We start from the raw sequence: 23061 nt of genomic DNA, 5'->3' as shown, positions 1-23061 counted from the left end.
CTTGGGAGCAGGAGCCATGCATGGGAATGGTGATAAATAAAGTTAGGAAGAGGACGAATAATAGTTCTGCTTGCTGGGTTTTATTACTACTAGCAGCAAGTAGCATGGTATCAGAGCTTTTAGCAAAGTCCTTTATTGTTCTGGAAATGCATAGAGGTATTCTGCTATTTCCAGTAATTTTTCATTCTTTGCTCACTGGGAGTGGTTTTAGGGACACTATTTTGTCCCCACCCAGAACAGAGGATTCATGGTCAGTTTGAAGATACACCACTGCTGATGGGTTTTCTGCTGGCTGAGGAAGAGGACACTGCGACAGAGTCATTGAACCCAAAACTGTAATTCCAGTGGAAGGAAAAGATTTGTCCTACCTGTTACAGAAATTGTGTCACTTCTGGTATGGTTGTGTTCAGAAGTCAGTAACTTTGCCAGTGAAACAAAGCTTTTACGGTAGGGCAGCTCTGCATTTTCGGTTTAAGGCTTTTGCTCTGATTTAAGAATCTTAAGTATGTTTTTCATGTGCTTTAAAATATTATGAAAAATCCATATGAGATCATATTTTTATGTTTTATGCTGAATCCCAAAGTAATTTTTACAGCATTAAGGGAAGGGGGGATGGCTTTTCCATTTTACATCATCCTGAATGTCCAGGTTGAATTACTTTCATTTCTTTTGCACTGTTTTGTTTTTGTTTTTTTTTTTCCAGTATGGATTTTTCTGCTTGGATATGAATTACAAGTTTTAATAATTTTGAAACCAAAATGTAAATACTTAAAAACACAGAATTTTTTGAGTTGCTAAAATTTGCACCTTGCCTGTGATTTTTAAGTGTTTTTACATGTGTTCCACTTCATTCTTTGTCGACTCCTGATCTGCTTTCTCTGTTTTGTTTTAGAGAATATATTAGTTCTTATATGCAATAAACCGTCATACTACAGGTTTCTGAGCATTTAAAGGTGATACTCTCTAGAGACCCACCATTTTCTACCTTTCTTGGAAATGCTGGTCAGCATATAGAACTACTTTTCAGTGTGTCTGACCTGTGCTGTCTCAAGTGTTTTCTCTGTGCCCTCACTGCCTCCTCTCGTTTCCTCTGTAATGTGTTTTCCATGCCTTGGTTTTTTGGGCAGTAGAGACTGTCTGATGTAGCTGACGGATGTTTTTACAGGCATAGAGTCAGGATCATTGCTTCTTCTGGGCTGCTAAATTCACCATCTCTCACCATACAACCAGCAGCATTCAAAGGCTCTGGTGCTCTCTTGGGAGCTCAGGGTTGTTTTGTCCTTCTAAAACACCAACCCTTGGAGCTGTAAAGTAGTGTGACTTACTGCTTTCATGGTTATATTTCTTTGTGTGCCAGGAGGTGGTGATACCTTCAAGCCTTATACGTGCATGTTGTCAGGATTTCCAGCTCTTCAAGCCTTCTCAATGGGATTGTAGTGTCTTCTCTCCTTGGCATTTCATTTCAGTATAAGGAGACAAAACCTTGATGAGAAGCTTTTCTTTCTCTACTTTTAATGGAGCATTAGTCATTTGAAAAGTATTTTTAAGACAGAAAGCAAAGGGTCCAGGAGAGTAATTGCTGGTAGTCAACAGAGAAGGCAGTTTATGGGCTGCTGTAGTTTTGTTTGCATTTATTTAACCCTGATGAGTGATGTTTGGAGAAAAATTAAGATTTCCTAATAGTCCCATTCCTTCTCTGAAAGGGCAAAGTCAGTCTGGGACCTGTTTTGAGATGTCCCACTAGCTCTCCACCCAAACCAGGGCTCAGCAATTGCCCATCTGATATGTCTCAGTCAGCTTTTCTGCACCCCTGGAAGGGCTTGTGGCTTTTGGAACTGCCAGAGCTGGTAATTCCTTGGGGTATCAGGGCAGCTGCTCTCTGGGCAGTTTCCAGTTTCCTTCATTTGCTACATGTTTTCTAGGTCTGCTTATTTTTTTAATTATTTAAAACTTTTTTTTAAACATGGAGATGTCTTCAGTCTTTTGTAGCATCTGCTGGGGAACTTCTAACTACCCAATAAGCCAGCTGGCACCTGGGGGCCTTTTGCCCTCATTTCTAGAGGCAATTTATCTCATCATAATAGAATAAAGTAAACCTTCTGGACATATCTACAGTAGCAGAGTGCAAATAGAAGTAAACTTTTTTAAAGATATGACTTTTCAGCCTAGGATCTTCATGCATCATAACCAAGGTGCTTAAATGTAAAAGGTGGATTTCTGACTGGCTTTGAAAATCTCTGTTGGGAAAAGGTGTTTAATTCCAAGACAGTAAAAATTACTCAGAAGGGTAGGTCCTGGATCTAGAAATGCAGGTTGGGAATTGCTTGTGGTTTTTTTCCACATGCTCTGGGCTCTGAAAATTAATCTAAACCGTGATTTTATTGGTTTTAAACTATTCCTCCCCTCATCATTTTGGTGTGGGTTTTCCTTTCTCTTTTAAGATGTTACCCCATCATATACCGGTCCATATGAGTAATTTTACTCATCTTAAGGCATCAACTGTTTGCCAGCTTGTTTGTCACTCTTTTTTTTTTAAGAGGCTTAGGTACAAATGGCAGGACAAAACTGATTCATGCTGTGTCACGCTTTCTTCTTTGCACACCTACTCATGCATGGATCATCTGCTGATTAACAGCATAAATTTCTGGCTATGATGCCAACCTGCATCTTCACCCTCTGGTCTCTTATTCATCTCTGCTCTCAGCTTGGCCCTGGTCTGAATTGCTAAAATATGTGTGGGTTAATCTGTACCTCCCTCTGGCTGTAGGAAGAAATACTGGCACGAGAAACAAGGCAGTGTTTTCCCAGTAGAGGGAGGTATTGTAAAACTCAGCCAAAGTAGGTTTCTGCTTGCTGGAGAAAAGTGTGCTTTTTGCAGAGTTTTTTTTTTTTCTGCTTAATTTAAGAGTTCATGGAGCAGCATGTGCAAAGAGCTTGGAGAAGGAAAGCAAAATACCTTGCTCCATGTTCAGGCAGACAGAAGATTTTCCCATGTTTGCTTTTTTATTATTGGAATAGAATATGTGGAATGAGAGCAGGGATCTCTGCCATGCTTCACCGAAACCTTGTGGGCTGCCAGCCATGGAGGTGGAGATGCCTTTGGTACTGCCAGGATGAGACAGGACCCCTGTTCTCACCACAATATCCCTGCCTTCCCTTTGCCCCATCAAATCCCAGAAGACGTCAGTGGGTTGAGTGCATCACTGCTCTGAAGAGTTGAGTACACCATAGAATCATTGAATAGTTTGGGTTGGAAGGGACCTTAAAGAGCGTCTAGTTTGAACCTCCCCGCCTTGCAATGGGCCAGTACACCTTGCACTAGACCAGGCTGCAACCATCATGTAGGCTTTTACTTTACATTGTATGGCAGGCACAGGCATTAGTAAATGAGGTTTAACAAAAACTAGTAACTATTAAATTGCAATTGCTAAATCCCACTTGGTCAGCTGGAGCATGGACATAAATCCAAAACTCTGCTTTGTAGTGTGGACATGGATAGATCAAGTGCCTCGGTACTTAGCCTAACCCACAGATTAAATTTGCTTGCTTTGGGATAGATTTATCACTAAGTGGAACATGGGAAGAAACATCAAAACAGGTGTTGGAATGATATTAGACTAGGAAGGAAACATATAATTACTTATTTAACTCCTTGAATCAAGAGTTTAGGCTCCCTTGAAGCTTTGAAATTCTAGTTTCAAGGTGTGTGTCCCTAGCATTTGAGCTTGGTATTCTCTCTGCATTTCATCACTGCCTGCCCCAGCAGGGACTCACAGTGTGGTACACTATTCCTTGACACCCAAACCCATTTCTGGGGACTCATTCTGCAGGTCCAGAAAGGTGTGAAGCTTTGTTGGCATCAGGACATCATTTGGGTGCTTCAGGGATTCTTGCAAAACTGCCAGAAGGGTTATTGCCACCTTCCTTCATTTTCTGCAGCAAGGTATACCTCTTTGCTGAGGTATAAGCCTTTTCCTTCACTTTAAAGTGTGCTTTCTTCCAAATCTTGTGAGAAATAGTAGAAGGTGGTCACTCTTGTACACATTCCTCTGGAAACTGATTCCGGTGATAAATGGGATGGAGGAATGTGCTCCTTTGAACACGCAGCCACCTTGTAACTGTGAGCACACTACAGGCATTCCTATGGTGTTCGTAGAATACTCTTCTGATTATTGTTTTGACTGACTGCGCTGCCATGAAAACAGTTTTTTCTATCGATTTGAAGATCTTCAAGTAAATTTAATTGGGATTTGATAGTTTTTCAAAGTTTAGAAAAATCACAAAAATCAAAAATAAGCCACTAGAGGGAATATCAGATGACACACATCGACTTTTCTGTGTGGAATAAGAGACCTAAAACTTAATCTTTTCTGGTTTCTATAGCTAGTGTATATTCTCTGTAAATGTAGGCTTAGTAAGAAATGTCCTGAATTTGAAGCACTTGCCATTTATTGTTATTCCTAAATTCAATTACCTGTTTTCCAGTATAATGAATTGCTGTTCACATCCCTTTGAATGTAGTATAAAGTAGCCAGGCATAACCTGTTTATCTTAAAAGATTTTTAAACTGGAAAATTCTGCTGAATACCTAGAGTCACCAGAACAGCAGTATTTTCACAGAAATTTAATGGAGAGCACTGGAGGCCTGGATTATCATGGCACTGGAGCCATGAGCCTTGTCCCACATAATAAAAAGTAATTTACTGCTAGTGATGAATGAAGGACTGCATATTTTGTCTCAGTTCCACCTTGTGCTGGTTAGACATGGGGGAATAGTTTCCTCTACTGAAAGACAGGTACCACGATGATTATCCATCACATCACAGTAGCAATGTTGGCTTTCTTTGGGGGCAGGAGGATGGTCAGTTGCATGAGGGAAGAGTCATGCGCTGCATTGCGCATGGAAAATGAAGAGTAAACCTTTAAAGTGCAGGATATACAAGAAAGCTGTGCATTACTGGTAATGAGAAAAGCTGTGGTAACTTTAAAGTGCAGGATATACAAGAAAGCTGTGCATTACTGGTAATGAGAAAAGCTGTGGTAACTTGGCTGGTCCTCAAAAATTCTGATGGAATGTGAAAGGTCCAAGTGGCCTCATCCCACATGAGAAGAATGTAATCTCTCAAAAAAAGGAATTATAAACAGCAGATAGGGGCTAGGAAGGTAAAAAGGGGTGTGGGGAGCAGGAGGCACTCACTGGGGAAGCTCTTCTTGGAGAGCCACATCTATTGAAGTTGCTTTGTGGAAGCATTTAAGTGAGTTAGTCGAGAAATAGCATTTGTGTTCTGCAATGTCTCTGCAAAAAAACACCCTTATAACAGGTATTTGATACTCAAAACCTAAAGTTTGACTGTTTGGGTAAATTCAGATTTGAAACCACGTCTCTTGTGAGGATTCATGGGTGATCCCACAGGGCAGAAAATTAGTCCAGTTTGCATTTCTTCTTGTAGAAAGCTTTTAGCTTGTTCTGAAGCCCTCCAAGAAAGTGTTTTCTATATCAGCCAAGATCCCTGTTGGATTTTGCTGAAGCGGCCTGTGAAATGGAGCTATGGAGCTGAATCCCTGGTCTTACTTTAAAAACCTAACCATCTTGCCTTCCTTTATATTTAGGTGGATTTGATCTGTATAACAACTCATTTTTGTGTCTGGACTTGCTGTATTCCTTTAATTTGCGTGCTCTGTCTTGGTGCAGCTTTGGTTTCCAAGGACATTTGAGTAAAAGTTGTTGCTCAAGCACAGCAGCTGATCGTGCAGATAAATAAAAGTTTAATGAAGTGGTGTGTTTCAGATTAATGCAATGTGCAGCAAAGTGGGTGAAGAATTGTCCTTTTATTTTTTATTGGCTTGTGTCATATTTAATACAAAAGTATTCAGTATATGTTGAACAGATGCCTACTGTAGCAAATAAGAATCTGTGAACAAATTTATAGGTAACAGTTTAATTTCAACAGTTTACAAAGAGCTTTTTCACAGAAAAAAATGTACTTATCACTTTTTAGATTATTATCTAAAATTGATCATTTGGACAAAAATAAGTCATTTGTACACAGATATTTAAAGCAGAGTATAAACTGTTGGTAATGTATAAAAGCTGCTGTGCCATGAACATCTGTCATCTGCCATCCTGAACCTCCACTCATAACAGCATTAACTTTTCATTGGATCGCTGATTGACTGACTGCAGGGAATTGGCATTTAATTATGTTTAAGCTTATCCTACTGAGTACTGAGAAACAACTTTAAATACTTCATTTGAAACTGGAATGCAGCGTGTTTAGGCAAATATTGTGATTGTTCTTGCTTTTATTTTCTGAGGATGGGAGCTCAGATGTGTATAGCTCGTTGACAGTTCAGTGTGTGCAACCCTCTAACATCATGTAAATCACTTTGAATTTTTGCAACCATTATCTGCTGGGCATGTTATGTGATTCCTTTTCCAAAACAATTTTGTTATTTTTCCATTGTGTGATGTTTAATATTATGCGCTGATGACATTCCAGACTGAAGCATATTGATAGTATTATATAAAACTACTGAGTTTGTGTTCAGTCTGGTAATCTCAACAAAATTGGTGTCATGTGATATACCCAGTACCTATGATACACTTTTTTTCCTTTAGAGAAATTAAAAAATACTCTTACACATATTCTGCTACAAAATAAACACTTCAATAATGAACTCTGTAATTCATACCAGATAGAACTTGTTTCCTATAATAGTCAAAACAGTCCTTGCAAATTGTTATGTTTCTTGGCTTCTATTAAATGCAAATTCATTTAAAAAACACACCTTACCAATTCACCATATAGAAGTAAAATCTCTGAATTAAGTTTTTGTTTATATGTGTCAAGAATAACGTCAAAGAAATAGTAAACATTTTTCAAGAAGTGGTAAGCTTTTTTGATGCCTCCTGAAATGAAGTGCTTTATTTAATACTAAAATTTTACTACGTGAAATGAGATGCAGAGCTTGCAAAATTGCCAGCTAACCGCCTTCCTGCCTTGCAGGAAACTTCAAGCACTTCCATTCCTGTTTTACAATTACACAGGACACTCCATCACTACAAAATGTGACACACGGGTATAGTTGTTTATGTTTGATAGCTGAGAGTAGGAAGACAATTACTTTGTGGTTTTCTTCTGATTTTCAAGGTAGAAAAAGAAAAATGCACAGTGCTGTTGTGTTTCTAAAAGAGCATTTTAATGCTAGTTACTGAAGTTACTTTGTGGCACACTTTGGTGCATTTACATCCCTGTCAGAGCTTGCCAAAGTGCTTGAGTAACTCTGAATTTTCATAGCTCTAATGACTTTCCTTTTGTCAAGAATTAGAACAGGAAAGCGTGAACAGCTCACTGCAGTCCTGGAGATGTGTAGCTTTGTGCGGAGGCGCTGGGAGAGCCGCCTGCTTTGCCCAGCACAGGGCAGGGTCGTGCCTGTCGGGGCGGTGAGAGTGTGAGGAAAGCTGGAGAGAAGGGGGTGAGCTTGTCGCACACATCCCTTAGGTGTGATCAAGTGATAAAGGAAATGTGGTGCCCTTTGGGAGGGTGTGTACCTGTGAGAAACAGGAAGCAGCTCGGCGGGTGCCTGCCCTGCCTGCCTGCAGAGGTTGGTGGCTCCGGCGGGCGCAGGTGTGCCACACGCCGCCCAGCCGCTGCTCTCCAGGCATCTTGGCAGGCGCGCTCCTCGGCACCCGCAGCTGGGAGAGGCGGGGGAAAGAAACCCAACCCAAAGCCAAAACACCCCTCCTCACCTTTAAAAAAAACCAACCCTCCTCCAGGTAGGGGAATATGACGGCCTTGCAGCTGAAAGAGTTGTCACATTCAGGTCTGTACAGGAGGAGACGGGACCGTCCTGACAGTGTCCTGCCCGGGTCACAGGAAGAGAACCTGAGGTGAGTGCAAATGGATGGTACTGCCAGGGCACCGAGCCCTTCTCTGCTGCCCGCTTGCTTGGGTGGTTGTAACAAACAAAATGCAACCACAGCTCTGGAAAGTCGCTGCAAAACACATGCATCGAGAAGCAGCCCCGAGGCACGACAGAAAAACCCCTGAAGGAGGGATAACAGGAGCCATTCGATGACCTTGCGTGTTCTGACGATGGTGTGACAGCCTTCCTTGACTCTGGGAAGGGCAAATATTAGCCAGTGTTTACTTCGGGATCCCTTCTGACGGCCAGCAGTCACAAGTAAATAAACATTTTGGAGCCTGACAACTTTGCTCCGTCTGCTTTGAAGCTAGTTCTGGGTCACCCAGGTTCTGTGGGTTGTGCTGCCTCTTGGGTCGTAGCACAGTCCCCATGCCAGGCTGGTGGTGTGGAGCTGGGTGGCTGCTGGGCTCTGGGTTTCTTCATGGGGCGTTCTTTGTTGTGAAATGGGCTTTAGACAAAAGAATGCAGCAGGGCCACTTAGCCTGACCTTACTCAGCAAGGGTGACCAAAAATTAGAAAGCCATTTAATGTCTGGGGTTATCGTGCTGCTGCTGTGAACCTTTTGAAAAAAATTAACAATGAATTTGCAAAAAGCCTCTGTTTGGAGCAGAAAGATCTGTTTGTAACTTGAGTAAGTGCAGACACCCCCCAAAAAAAGTAAAAATGCTGAGATGTTTTTCTGAGTGTGCTCGGCATGAAAGCAATCCATTCCCACTTCAAGCTCCTCAGCAAAGGAACCTTGTGTATCTGCTAACAAAAGCCTCAGTGGAGAGGAAGTACTTCCTTTCTCCTAATGTCTGTCTCATTGTATTTTTAGATTATTTTTCCTTGGTAATGGTTGTGTGTCAGGTTGGAGTGCTGTGTAATTTGAAAGGTTGTTACTGTGTTTTTTTCAGCTGTGTTAGCAATTTCTGAAGGATGGTTGTGCAGACCTAGGGGATTTACTCTTTTGTTACAACTAAGGATCTTAATTGTGACAAAATGTATTATTGTAACTTACAGAGATTATTTGCCATGAGATGTCAGAAATATCATATCACTTCTAGGAATGTGTTCACTTGCAGGTCTGGTATGTGTGTTTGATATCTCTCTGTAAGTATTAATTCTGAATTGATTTCTGAGATGGATTTCTACTAGCATTCACAGTATATATGTTATATTCATATGACTGCAGTTGGAAGAATAACCTGACTTAGTAGAGTAAGAGATGGACAGAGATTCTTGACATTTTTACACTTAGTTTATTTTGTACAAAACTAGCAATGAGGAAAAATAGATCTATTTGGGGAAGAGAAAGCCTCTTTTTAAAGCATGCACATAAAAATGAGTACTAGCTCTGTATGGTTGTGTTGCTGTTATTACTGTGCTTGTCCAAGATGGAAATGAGACCATTTTGGCTGGATAGGGGGAAGGGGTGTGTTTACTGCACCAGTAGAAGTCTAGGTGTTTTAATCTCCTGAGCCTCTTCTGTTTAGAGATGAGAAACACATGAAACAGGGATTGGTCTTGAGAAATAAAATCCAAATTGGAGGAAATAGTGAATCAGGGGCTTGTGAATCAGCAGAGGGCAGAGTGTTGGAGGTACAAGACGATGAATAGAGCGTAGTCAGATGATGCTTTTAGAGCAGGGGGACAACCCATACCTGCAACCAGAGCTTATCTTATGTTTGCTAATAGCTTAAGCTGGTTCTTATTCAAACTAAACCTTGCTCCTTCCTAACCTATATTGTGATATTGCAGTGTGTTGCAAGGCAGGCTTATTTGTCATTTTTACTGCATTCTCCATGACAAAAGGCTTTGGCATTATAAATACAGGATTATGACATATCAACAGGGCAAAGAGCAATTGGGAACAAAGAGGAAAAGCTCATTCGTTTTCTAAAAATGGAAAGCTCTAATTTTTTCCATATATTTTCCCAGCGCCACTTAGATGCCTGTCCTTAGCAAATACTTTCAGAGTATCTAAAGTCCACAAGAAAGACAAGAGGTTTCTTTTATGTCTGCTAAATATATCTTGCCATCCATGGCTTTTCAATGCCCTCCCATAGTATCTCTCTCCAGTTCTTTGTTCTAGTGCCTTCGTATTTTGTTTTACATACATATTAATCCAGATGTGTTAAATAATGTCAGCCCTCAAGCAACAGTTTACTGAAACCTGCTTTCTCAGTTCAAGTAGTGTTCTTCTAATCCTGGGCCAAAATGTACTCACGATGCCAGTGTCCCCAGGTCACCCTTTGAGAACTTCGGTATTTAAAACCTTTAATTTCAGCTGCTGGATCCAGCCATCACAGCAGGAGCCAGATGTGATTGGTAGGACAGGGACCTATGTACCTGCAAACTGCAGCTGAGACATAGCCAAATGTTGGCATTACAAAGCAGCTCAGCAGGGCTTGGTGCCAAAATTCTGCCTTTTTCTTTCCTGGGAATGTCAGTGTGATTTGTACTTAAAATGTGTGAGATTACTAATAATTAGGGAACTGTGAAACAATGTATTGAAACTCCTAAATGTGCACCAGCACATATGTTTGCCATATAATGTATGACATACATTTAATTTGTCCTGACATCACAGCACATTGGTGGGGATGGGAAATTCGACTTCTCTTTCTGTCTTACCCACGTGTCACTTAACAAACCTCATAACCTCTCTGGCAGCCTTTTAATCTGCTGCTAGAGGTGCAACTTGTGCTTTACTGACTTTTTAGGGAGCTGCAGCTTGTTTGTGCCATGTAAAAGGTGGTCTGGATAGCTCATTCTTATCTTGAACTTGCACAGTACAAAAATGTGCTTGGTTTAGACCTCCACTGAGGCCAGGGTGCTGAATGCAGACCTCTCTTTGCCTGTTTGAGCAGACTCACCAGCTCATAAACCTACATTATACAGGATCCTCCCCAGGTGCAGAGTTCAAAATGCAGGAGGATGCCAGGCACCTTTATCTCTCTCCTGTGTGCAACAGATGCAGCCATCCTTGAAATAAATGCAACCTGAAAAATCTGCTTTTCAGAAGAGACTGTTCTGAAGACTTGTTCTTTTCCAGCTATATTGATTCAGTGGGAAAACGATGACATCTTCTGTAGGTCTTGTCTTGCTTTGTCTTTAGAAACAGCATGTAAAAATTCTGACTGTATGCTGAGCTATTCTTTCTTGCTTTTCTCAGCAAACGGGACACAAAGGAAATTGTACACATATATTTATGATTAATCATTAGGAGTCACTTAGCAATAGCAGTATGGTTGCTATTTTTGCTCTTTCCCCTTCTCATCCCATGGGTTTTTGTAAAAATAGACTGATTCCTCTAAAAAAATTGATACTATTAGTTCTCAAGGCTCAGTACAAGGTAGTCGCAAAAGAAGAGGCAATTGCCTTTGGGTTTTTTTTGGGCAATTACACTTAAAAATTAATTTGATCACTGTTAGCTACTCTCTGTAGCTCTCTTTCCCAATTTCATATGCATTCAAATGCCACTAAAAATGTAAACAACTTTTAAAGAGGTTGGTCTCAAGTGTTTTACCAAACAGTAAATTTCAGCATTTACAATAAATAATTATTGATGAGCTTCCATCAGTGGCTGTCAGTCACTCGTAACTCACTGCTCTGTTCTGTGCAGAAAGCACTGTAGGTTTTTTCCATATTAATAGTTTTAATTTATAGTTGCATTCCTTTTGCTCTCTGCTGCTGAAGCTGATGGGTACATGCATGTGAGTAGGTGCAGACAATCTTCTGCTGGATATGTTCAGGCTCCTGCCTGCCTCTGCACATTGACTCCAGGCTGGAAGGCATGTGGATGTGCCCCAAAATTTCAAGCACAAAGACTTCCTTGCAGATGAAACAGGAGGCATAAGCACATTGTTCCATCCCATTGAGCCTTTGGGGGATAGGCTCTGCACAGCAAGGCTTTTTGGTGAGTGTAAAAAGAAACACATGAATAAAATTCCCCCCATCGCCAACACGGTAGGGCTGTCTCCCTTTCTTTATGAGATACATCATTCGGGAGTTTTGCAAGGTCACAAATCTCCTTAACCTGCCATCAAAAGCACATGTGTAGCAGCCAGACAAGGTGTACAGCTGTTTCCAGCCATACATCAGCTCTGAAGACCTGCTCTTCCTAGGAAGAAGGAATGAAAATGATGGTCAGGGACTGTCTGGGAAATCAGGAACCTGTTGAGCCTTCAAATGCTTTAGGGTACTGAGAGCCAGTTAAGGTGAAAATAAAAGACCTCCACCTAGAAGCTTACTTAAATTCGATTTCTCCTGGTAATGTTTCTTTAGAGCATCAACAATGTCAACATTTATATGGCTGCTTTCTGTGAGAGTTATTTAACTTGCTCACCCTGCCACTGTTAACAGGTGAAGCAGTAATTATTCCATACCTTGGTAAAAAAAGCGATTAATTTATTAAAGCAGGAAAAACTTTAAAAGAAGTGCTAGGACAAAAAAATTGTGCTTCTCCCTAATAACTAAATACACCCTAATAGCTAGAATAGTGGAGAGCTGAGTGCTACAAATACTCATTTTAATCAGGTGCTTGGGAGCTCTGAACTAAGAAACACTTCAGCTTGTCTGCTAGCTGCTCTAATTGAAGAAGGGATTTGTCCATGTAAATGTAACACTGAATTGGTACTATTAATTAGAGTAACTTACAGCCAGCAAAAATATGCTTCATGGTTAGATTTAAATATTGGGATACCTAGAATTTGCATTGTGCCTTTGTTTGAGGTATCCACATGGCTAGAGGCTTTACTGTTGATTTGTGCTGTACTTTTCATTGCTCTAGGGGTTAAAATAACTCCTGAGGAACACACCCTTTTTTGCTTGCCTTCTCTCTCACCCCCTGTCTCCTAAATTGCATAACAACTAAGTGATTTTGTTTGACTTGCTCACCCGGACTATCACCTCTCATGACTCCAAATGACCGCAGATAGCTGCTTGTGTAACATCAACCAAAGCAGTAACTGCTTTTCCTCTTAAATCTATGATTTTAGTATACATGTAAGCTTCAATCAGGATTTTAATTACAGCAATTAGGATTTTCACTGCTCTTATTTACAGGATTAGCAGACTAAAGGTAAATTGCACATTTCTTTTGCTATTGTTTTTGCGTGTCCTAGAGGTGTTCTCTAAAGAAAATGTTCTGTGATTGCTTATTATTATTCATCATAATTAAGGTGTCCTTTGGATGCAGTCTGTCATACTGAAGTGAGTTTACACACAGAAGAGAAAAACTAAATTATGACAATGTTACCACTTAATAAAAATTACTAATTTTCAGGTATTTGGGAGAAAAGTTTAATTGGGAGTAAGTTTGGATTCCCTTTCTGTGTATTTTTTATTTTGTTTTCCTGAGGTCTCTGAGCTGTTCTGAGAAACCTGAAGCTAGCTGATACGGTGTCCTCGAGAGGACCATGAGCCTTTTACATGATGCTCTCCAGGCATGAGAACAGCTTGCCAAGTATGCTGCTTCTGAGGATGGCCAAAGGCTGATGCCTGTGGAGGGAGGTAGAAGGGAAGAGTGAGCCTTTTATGGGATTGCCCTTGGTAGTAACCCCAGCTGGCCACCAGCTGTGGCTCAGAGACTTCCTCTGGAGTTTGTGGCATTCAGTGTTTTTTCCTTCAATTAACTCCTCTGGTCTTGCTTTGCACCCAGCAATCTCAGGGCATTTATTAAGTCACTCAGTGCTCTGAGTTTTCATGTGTATTATCTGATGGTGTAGTACACATAGTTGTGTGTTATTTTATTCCTTTCTTGATTTGTCATAGCAACTTTAGGCTGCCGTTGTTCAGTTTTCATCTTTGTATCTTCCAGCTTTGTAGAAATTCTCATTTTAGGTAGTTGCTGGTAGAATTCTGAAATGATGGCTTCATATATAATACTCTGTGAACAGTGTTTTTTGATGATACTGCTCAATTTTGTCAGCAGATTCTCAATCATCCTGTGATGTGTCTTTATAGATGAATCTTTCTGATCTTTTGGAGCCTTTTGTCCAGGAAGAGAAATTTGGGTTCTGACTTTTGTGCATATTTCCTTGTAGCTCTCCTGCTGTTTCTGGCTGCCCTAATGGCCATAATATAACTAGAAAAAAATGAATTAAAAAACTTTTTACTATTAGCCTCAAAGGAAGTAACATCCTGACAGACAAAGACAGCAATAGCTGGCAGCATTTCTCAGCTTGTGCATATTTAAATTAAAGATTCAAAATATTTAAACTGTTCCAGCAAGGAATGAGTGGACAAAGGTAGAGCAAATGTGAAATGATGTTTGTCTTCTCTAGCATATGAAATCCATGCATGCCACACTCTTCATAGATCATAAAGTTCTTGATCCCAAGGTGAGTCTACCTTTTGAACTCTGTTTCTATGCAACTACTGGACTCCCACTCAGAGTCATGCCTCAAAACTGCCCTGGCGGGTCCCCTTGTTCCAGTACGGGAAGTTTGCATTGAAAGCTATTTGTCCTGCACAAGATTTGACTTTTTAGTTTTTGTTTTGTACATTTCTTCTCACTGACTTCAGAAACTGAAGTGAAGCATACCCTATATTTCTGATACATTGCAAAGTTAGTCCTAATATATATACTTTTTTCAAAGATATTGTAGCAGTGCAGCTTCAGAATAGGATAACTCCATGAGCTGCCAAGTTGCATGTTATGAATTTTGCCTGAAATATACAAGTAATTGCATAATTTTAAACTCAAATTCTTTCTAAAATGCTTTCTAAAGCTACTTCTCAGATTACTCCAGGGTATGTAGCAAAGCAAAAGGAAGCTTGGCAGGGCTCGAACCCCTCTGATTGAAAGCTCAAACCGCAGTCATCTTCCCTCTTTCCATTGCTTCTCTTCTGTCAAGCAAAAAACCTGCTGTTCTTTTGGATGATCCCAGCAGTATATTCTTGTGAGGGTTAACTTTAATATCTTCTTCCCTTATAGGTGATATAAAAGATACTGTAAGTGTCCACTGCTGCTTTACTCATTGAGGATTAGTCAGATGTTGGGACAGAAACCATTACTTTAAAAAAACCTTGCCAAACCTTCTGCTAGAAAAATGCATGGAACTTTGCACAAACTGCTACTGAAATTCATTCATGTTTACTTGACAGGTGTGCTACTAGCATTGAATAGCTAAAAAATTTAAAGTACAAGATGAAGACCTTTAGTTTGTATTATCCTAAATGTTAAGATTGTCATAATGAACTCAAAATGTTATTTTGTGTTCGTGTTATTTGTTGACACATTACTCATTCTTGAGTCTTAGTAACATAAACTGTTTCTGGTTGTTCTCTTGTCAGTTGAATATTAGGGTTATTATTATTTCATGCTGCTGTATGAGCTGCAGATGGCTTAGCTGTCTGCCATCTTCTGCAGGTTTTAAAGCCTGGTGATGCTGTAGTGAATGTAGGAAGAGAAAAATGTGAAACTGAAACCCAGAGTGACTAATAATTACAATTTGGTATGTGTGTGAGAGAAGAGGAACAGCTGAAGAGATGTTTTCTATAACACATTGTACTTCTGCTAAAAATTAATTAATTCAGGCAGTGAAAAACCTTGCACATCATCATATAGAAGCTCAAACTAATGAAGGTGAGAAGAGATTATGTTGCTGAAAGTGTAGATTAATAGTAATAAAGTACTAATAAAAGATGTGTGTAACATGCAGGTTACTGAAGCTGTAGGTCAGTCCTCAGCATGGTGTCTCCAGTGGAGATGTGACTATAATAAGGATGTTGCTATGGGCTGGGAAGCCTGGTTTTGCACTTATCTCTGCCCTACAAGGAGCTCTATGTATGTACTGGAAGTCTCTCCTGATTGCTGGGGTGTTATGTTGAGTCATAGTATTAATTATAGCTCCTGGATGAGCTGCTCAGATCATGGTGTTCAGCTTGTCAAAACATTGGTTCCACATAGTGCAGGCAGATGACTCAGGCAGAATCAAAAGCTGGCATTCGCCTTTACGCTGAGGATTCAGTGGAGGATTTTTGGTGGATGTCAGTGACAGATGACATGAACTGAATATTTGTGCTAGGAAGCCATTACCCTAAAGAGAAATATGTTACTGCATTTTAGAATCATAGAATCATTTAGGCTGTAACAACCTCTTAAGATTATCAAGTCCAACTAATAACCCATCACTGCCAAGTCCACCTCTAAACTATGTCCCCAAGTGCAACATCTACCTGTCTTTTAAAATGTTTCAGGGATATTGACTCTGTTCCACTTCTCTGGTCAGCCTGTTCCAAATGCTTGACAACCCTTTGCATGAAAAAAAAAAAAAAGAAATTTAATGTCCAATCTAAACTTCCCTTTAGGCAACTTGAGGTTGTTTCTTCTTGTCCTGTCACTTTTTTGGAGCTTGGCAGACTTGATCTTCTCTTTTCAGGTTTGAAAACATGGTTCTTTTCAGAGCGAGAGTCTCAGGGACATTTGATGTGCAGCCCCTAGTATTGAGTGGCTGACCTTTTTGATTGTTCTTAAATTGGAAATGAGGATGTGTTATATGAAATGCATCACTGCAAATGTATCTTTGAAATTTATAGAGTTGGAGGAATTTGGATATAGAATTTGGATGCCATAATGAAATAGACATGCAGTTGACTACGCAGGGTGCAAATTTCAAGAATAGCCAATAATGTGCTGTGTCTCATGCAACACAAAATTATTGGAGTTCATGAGCTTCTCATATATACTGTTTGTTTTGTTTTTCCTGTCTGCACAGGATTGAAAGAAACAGTAGTGGGGGAGAAAGAGATGAATGTTTTAAAGAGTATCAAATATCTGTACACAGAAGTCGTTACTTGGTTTATACAGAGCATGGCTTCATTTGGTAATAGATGTAACCAGCAGGAAAAAAACACAATACTTTGCTGAAATATTACATATAACAGGAAAATGCTGTAGTGCCATATTGCTCTCCCTTTCTACAAATTCTGTCAGAGGCTGATATTTCACTGTGTCTGAATGACTGATAAACATTGTGTGGGAAGCTGCTGCTTACCTGTCTATTCCAGTTATATGTACTTCCTTATGGAGAGATGGAATGTGAACCTTCTCTGTTTATGGAGACCAAAGCATTTTTTGGACATGTTTATACTAGAATAAATTTATACCCTAGGATATGAAACAACTAGAATTGCCTTTTTGTTTGCCCTGTTTAAACTCCCACCACATAAGCTTGATTACGCATTTTGAGGTGAAGACTAAAGAATGAAACTTTCAGGAACACTCAGAATTCACCTGATTTTTACTGCAGTGGTTTCAAGATGGTTTTCCGTAATTTTTAATAGAAAAAGTAGTTAGAGCAGTGCTGAGCACATGTGAAAATCCAACCTGTAAAAATGTGCATTTGAATTATATAAAAGATTCATACCTTTTTTCAAACTGCTTTAGGAGACCAGAAAGTATTTTATTGCTTAAGAGATAAACAATTGCAGCAACCAGAACCCAAGAGTGTTTTTAATTTCAATAAAAAACGCCCACAAAAGGTCAACTAGTGCTTTAAAAATGTTGGTGCAGAAATCAGAGCAGGGCACTGCAAGCCCACACATCTTTTGCAGCCAAACTTCTTTTCTAGGTTGTTCTGTATTTTGCGTGTGAGAGTCGCTGCATAGCAGCTGTTAATGCACCATTGAAATGAACCCACTAGTGCCTATGGGGGAAGTGGTGGGATTCACTGTGCTTACTCATCCTCCGCCTGTCCCCGGGGTCTTTCGGCCTCCCGGCAGCGCCGGCGCTGCAGTGATATGTCCCGGTGGCACAAATAGGCTGCCAAGCAGTAGCTGCCTTTGCCAAGCACCTTGTTTGGAGCCGTGACTGCTCTGCACACGGCTATTTGTGGCACGGAGTGAATGCTCAGTGGGTTTGGCTGGACACCGAGCCGTCGCTGTAAGAGTCCCTGTGTGCCCTGGCAGCCGCCGGCATGGGCAGCCAGGTTGGAAAGCTGTGCAGAGAAAGCAGCGTGGAGTGAGGCGGCAGTCATCCTTCAGCAGGGATTAGGCAGTGCCCCTGTTTGTGCTATTGTTTACCAAAGCCCTTCTGGTAACCGCAGTGGAACACTTCTCCCTCCCTCTTCTACCATTTCCTTCAGCACCTTCCCTACCATCAGTTTTGGCTTCTGATGAGATCCTCAGTGTGCCAAGAGGAGACTGTCTTTTTCTTTCATACCTACCGTTTCTAGTTAAACACTCAACTTCTTCCTTTTCTCCCTAACATTGCATCTTTAACAAGAGGCTGCTTGCTGTGTTTTGTCCCATATGCCAGGGAATGCCCTTGGGAAGCTGCTGCTGCTGCAAAACAACCCCTTACATACTTTTCACTCCCCATGGACAGCTTCACCTCAGAGTAACCTAGAATTCCCTAATGAAAATGCAGTGTATTTTTAACAATGTATTTCAGTTCTTCGCAGCATGCCTCCTATAAAATATCAGAAAAGAAAAGGATGGCCAGCTGCTCTGGATTTGTGGATTATCAGACCTTCACAGTAGAAGCTGTGTTTTGCTTCAGTAGCATAAATGCCCTTTTTAAACTCCTGTCAAGCTCCTTCTTGTTTATTGGAAAAATTTGGGAGTCATTCCTCCAGCAGCAATGATAATATGACTGGAGAACCAGGCAGCTTCTACTTGTTGCACATAGGGAGTCCTGTTACTTTGAAGGACTTGTTCCTGACAAAAACTAGGAAGATAAAACCAGGCTTTTTGGATGGACATCTTACTGCACTAACTTGCTGTACTACTTGCTTTGCTACAGCCATGCAGAAGACTGCACAGTAGCAAGCTGAAGAAGCAATCAAATATTTTCTTGTTGACCACAGAGAATATGAGGCAGTAGAAGTGGCTTCCAACCACATTGGTTATCTGTGGACTTCAGGTTACTGCAAAATTGTAGTAGTCCACTAGGAGAAAGTCTCTACAGGGCACTTTTGATTTACAGCAGCATCTTCCCAGGAGAATTGTCTGTAGTCTGGGACAAAATATAGGAAAAGAGTTGGGAAATTGTTGAGAAAATAGTGATAAGAGGAAGAGATAGGCTGACTTGCTGTTTATTATCTTAGAGGCTTCATGCATCTCTATTAACCCATAAATCAGCATTTTTAGTCCACTGGAGTCAGTCTCACTGAAGTTTTTTATACCCACAGAAGCTTAGCACTGACCTGTGCAAAAAGTGTTGGGAAGCAAGATGAGGAAGAAGAATTGGCATCGCTATACCTGCATGTCTGTTGGCAGACTGCACATTTTCATCACTCATGCTTCAGAGAATGCAGAAACCTTTTGTTCCAGGACTGCAGTGGTGCTCTGGCAAGATCTTTGTGGCCTCGGGCTACAACCTGAGCATTGCTTCATCTGCAGCTTGCCCCATGACAGATAAAAATAGGGCTTGAACTGCAGCCAGGCTGTGTCAGGGGTGAGGGTGCAGCCTCCTTAGCCTGTTAGAGCTTGACTCCTGGTAGCTCTGGCATAGGGTGAATAATCACACCTACAGACAGGCAAATAAGCAGGGTCATACTGCCTGGGTCCCACCTACACAGGGCAATAGCTTGCCTAGGGGGTTGCTCCTTGTTGAGGGGAAGTGAAGGCAAGACACTGACCAAACCCATTCCACACATTTGTCAGCTGAAGCAGCAGTGTAGGACTGTGTTGGCTGAGCTGCAGGAAGGTGGCTGCATGCAAGCTCAGACCTGCATGGAGAGTGGCGTGTGGGCTGCTGTATGCTTGCTGAGCAAGTTGTCCTAGGTGGTGGTGAGAGATACGGCCAAAAAACATCACCAACCAGACAGACCCTTTGTGGTAGGTCCTAGGGAAGGTGCAGGTATATTATAATAAGAAATTGTAGCCTTGACTGGACATTCTGTCATATCCTGTGACAGTATAAGAGGAAATGGCCTCAAGTTGTGCCAGGGGAGGTTTAGATTGGAGATCAGGACAAATTTCTTCATGGAAATGTTGTCAAACACTGGAACAGACTGCCCAGGGAAGTGTTAGCCTCACCATCCCTGGAGGTATTTAAAACGTGTAGATGTGGCACGTGGGGACATGATTTAGTGGTGAATGTAGCAATATTAATTTAATGGTTGTACTCAGTGGTCTTGAGGTATTTTCCAATCTAAATTATTCTATTACTCTCGGATCTTAGTTCTAGTTTCTCTATTTGTTCGTGTTACTCATCTCCTTCTTGTCATCCTCTGCTTCCTCATGCCCCCTCACAGACTAGCAGATTCTTCAGCTGCCAGTGTGCTGTGCGTCATGAGCACAGAGTGCATGCAGTTCTGCAGCTCAACTGATTGCTAACAAGGCTGAGACAGTTCAACACAAATTTAGTTACTCAGGAGGGCTTCCCAAAAGCCTTCCTTTTCTGCAGTTAGAAAGTGCTGGAAGCCAAGTATCCTACATCCACCACAAACACTGTGCTTCAAATAGGGAGAGCTTGAAAGAGTCTAATTACTACCTACAAATCTTAGTTCAGTTAGTGTTCTTACATTGGATAGTTGTTCTAAATGCAGCACATCACTGGTGCTGATGTGAAATAAAGCTTTGGTTTTCCTCCTTCATATATTGTCCATTATGGCATGCCTGTCAGTTTTGTTAATGGCCTGAGAAACACAACAGAAATCAAACCATCTGCCTGTACCTACCCCTTGTCTGAAGTACTGACAAGAGGAAAGACACATGCAGATAAATTCAACATGTATGACTTAGAAGACACAAGTGGAGCATTTAAAGGCCATTTTTACAATGTAATTAACACACTTTAGCATTAAAGAAATATTTACCTGGAGACAGGAGTCTTCTGTTCCTGCTTTCCAGTGTTGGCTTGCCCATGATAAAATATTGTTGGACTCTGCCTCCATGCCCCCTCAGCAGAAAGAAGCTGCAGCCAAGTTTGGTGGTGAACTTATTTGCTCACATAGGTTACCCACACCACAGCTCTCCTGGGCAGCTTCTGTCAGCAGCCAGATGCTTTCCAGCATCTGAGTTTACATGAGGGCCTGGCAGGGGAGTGTTCTCCTCTGTGCACAGCCAGCCTCAGTAAATCTCAGCATGACAGGCTCACAGCCCTGCCGCTGAACTTTTAACTTGAAGCTCTAGCAGGGTGCTGAGTGGCTCCAGCTACATGACACAAGCTGTGAAAGTAAATCACTTTGCTGGGAACAAGGGGAAGTCCAGCATATTGTTTTGCGGACTTTGCCTACAGTTTGTTTGCAGTAAAAGCACAGAATATATACACCTGGGAAAGCAATCAGAGTGAGATGGACTTCCAGCGCAGAGCTCAGCCGTTCCCCATCCCAGAGGATGAAGAGGTTGCCTACAAGGTCACTCCTGATGCTCACAACTCCACAGGAAATGAAGGCGAGAAACCGGTATCAAAATTGCAACGTAGGCACAGTGAAATAAAACTCTACAAAGAGTTTTGTGACTTTTATGCAAGATTGTAAGTTCGTTCTGTTCAGCTTCGGGGTGTAACTGCAGTGACATTACTGGTGTATTGTACATAATGTATTTATTACCTGGGGCTCAGGCTGTGCAAGCTGTTCTCTCATCCAGCCTTCGCCACTGTTCTGCTTGAAACATTGCCAGTTGTAACAGTCAACTAAAATTTGAATTGTTACTTTAAATTTAGTCATTAATTGCATCAGAAATTTTTATCAACAGTAAAAATAGTATTGGAATTTTTAAAGTAGTCTCTCTGCCTTCAGGTTGTTTGCCAGTTATTCTGGGCAAATGGATAAACCGCTTCATTAATGCAGAAGTATTACATACTTCACTAGTTTTATATATATGATGTGTTTCAAAGTGAAGCACTTTTTCCTGAAGAGGGAAACTGTTTTTATTTGTTTTTGAACTTTGTTTTGTGTTTTTTCTTGGATTATACTTTATGTACAGCAGTGCTTAGCATCCTTAATGCTCAAGCGCTATTGAAGTGATGATGAAAGATCCCAGTTTCTCTTGTGATTATTCTTCATTTAGATTGATAAGAAGGATGGGGAAATTGACTGAGGTTTTGCCCCACAGAAAGCATACACATTCAATGAAGACCATTGATGAGCTTTATAGTTGATCACAGTTTATGTGTATAGTCACTGCAGTTTGTCCATAAGTCTGTCTGTTATGTAGGGGTTAGACCATCCTGTGTCTGATCTTCATGTGAAATTTGCCCACTCATTTCACTGTGAGGGCAGTGGCTATTTGGATTGCAGTTACCATTTTCCTCATCTGCAAAGATCAAGTGAGAGAGAAAAAAAAAGTGCCAGCTAATAATAACATGTCAGATGTGACCTTGTGTAGGGCTCATCTGTGAGACAGTGTAAGAAATAGATAAAACGCATTCCATTTTGAACCACGTGCTAGGTGTTTGCTTGCTTCCTTGGATGGTGTGCAAGGAATGAATTCAGTTCCTATTGAACATGGTGGGAGCCCAGAGGTTTTATCTCCTTGAAGAGATAAGAAGGAAGGCTTGGCATCTTGCAGAGGACTGCAGGCTCTGCACTTACAGGCACAGCATGATAGCTTATCAAAATGTGTGCCTGCATACACATGTGTTTCAAATAATGTCACTTGTCTAATAACCTTCCAGATAAATCTTGAGTCAGTGGTTTTGTCAGCTGACATCACATTGTAATGAAACTAGACCATTGCCCTGGATTTGCTCTCTGCTACCACATGGTATTAGGGCGGTGGGATGATCCTGAAAGGCAGAGCTTTGAGAGTCTAGATATGAGTGACAGAATGTTTGCTAAGGAAAAACCAAAAGAGCCTTTTGCTGGCTTTAATTAACTGAAAATCGGCTGTACTGTTTTCTGCAGATGTGGACAGCTACCACGCTGCCATTCTTTTGGTCCTGTGCCTTTGAGAAGCAACCAAGGTTGCTGTTTCAATATTTCTTTGCATCCCTGGCATGGGTTTGCCAGCTTGTGTTGGCCCGTGTGTGGGTCGCAGTGGGGCAGCCAGAGCAGTCCCACCCTCCCCCTTAGCCCTGGAGTGGGCTATGAACTGGCACATGATCAGCTGAGCTCCCTGAGATAAACCCTAACACACCAATTAAAAATCCCATGACTTCAAACTAAATTTGTAAAATGACTTCAAGCTATGCAGAGCTAATATAAAGGATTATTATTTAACTACTCTGTTTTTTGCTAATATCTGCCAGACTAGACC

General features: G+C 41.0%; 1 protein-coding gene and 1 long non-coding RNA gene across 6 annotated transcripts in view; one reads left to right on the top strand and one right to left on the bottom strand.

The window, feature by feature from the left end:
• Window positions 1–23061, top strand: part of LIMS1 (LIM zinc finger domain containing 1) — a 66868-nt gene that overhangs the window by 26591 nt on the left and 17216 nt on the right. For 2 of the 5 annotated variants that reach the window (XM_068180268.1, XM_068180269.1), the window contains exon 1: window positions 21156–21337. The exons of 1 other annotated variant lie outside the window; for it this stretch is intronic. In XM_068180268.1, the coding sequence (XP_068036369.1) occupies window positions 21156–21337 (182 nt within the window). Of the gene's footprint in view, window positions 1–7651; window positions 7892–21155; window positions 21338–23061 lie in introns of those variants that run through there. 2 more of the 5 variants (XM_068180270.1, XM_068180271.1) reach the window with 2 other exon arrangements.
• LOC137468482 (uncharacterized) lies at window positions 18446–20811 on the bottom strand. The gene is made up of 2 exons (XR_010995963.1): window positions 20679–20811; window positions 18446–18871 (listed from the first exon to the last, which is right to left on the bottom strand). It is a non-coding gene; the product is annotated as an uncharacterized lncRNA (long non-coding RNA).

This window comes from Anomalospiza imberbis, chromosome 2 (genome assembly GCF_031753505.1).
Source record: "Anomalospiza imberbis isolate Cuckoo-Finch-1a 21T00152 chromosome 2, ASM3175350v1, whole genome shotgun sequence".
NCBI lineage: Eukaryota > Metazoa > Chordata > Aves > Passeriformes > Viduidae > Anomalospiza > Anomalospiza imberbis.
This window is presented reverse-complemented; position numbering and strand designations above follow the sequence as displayed.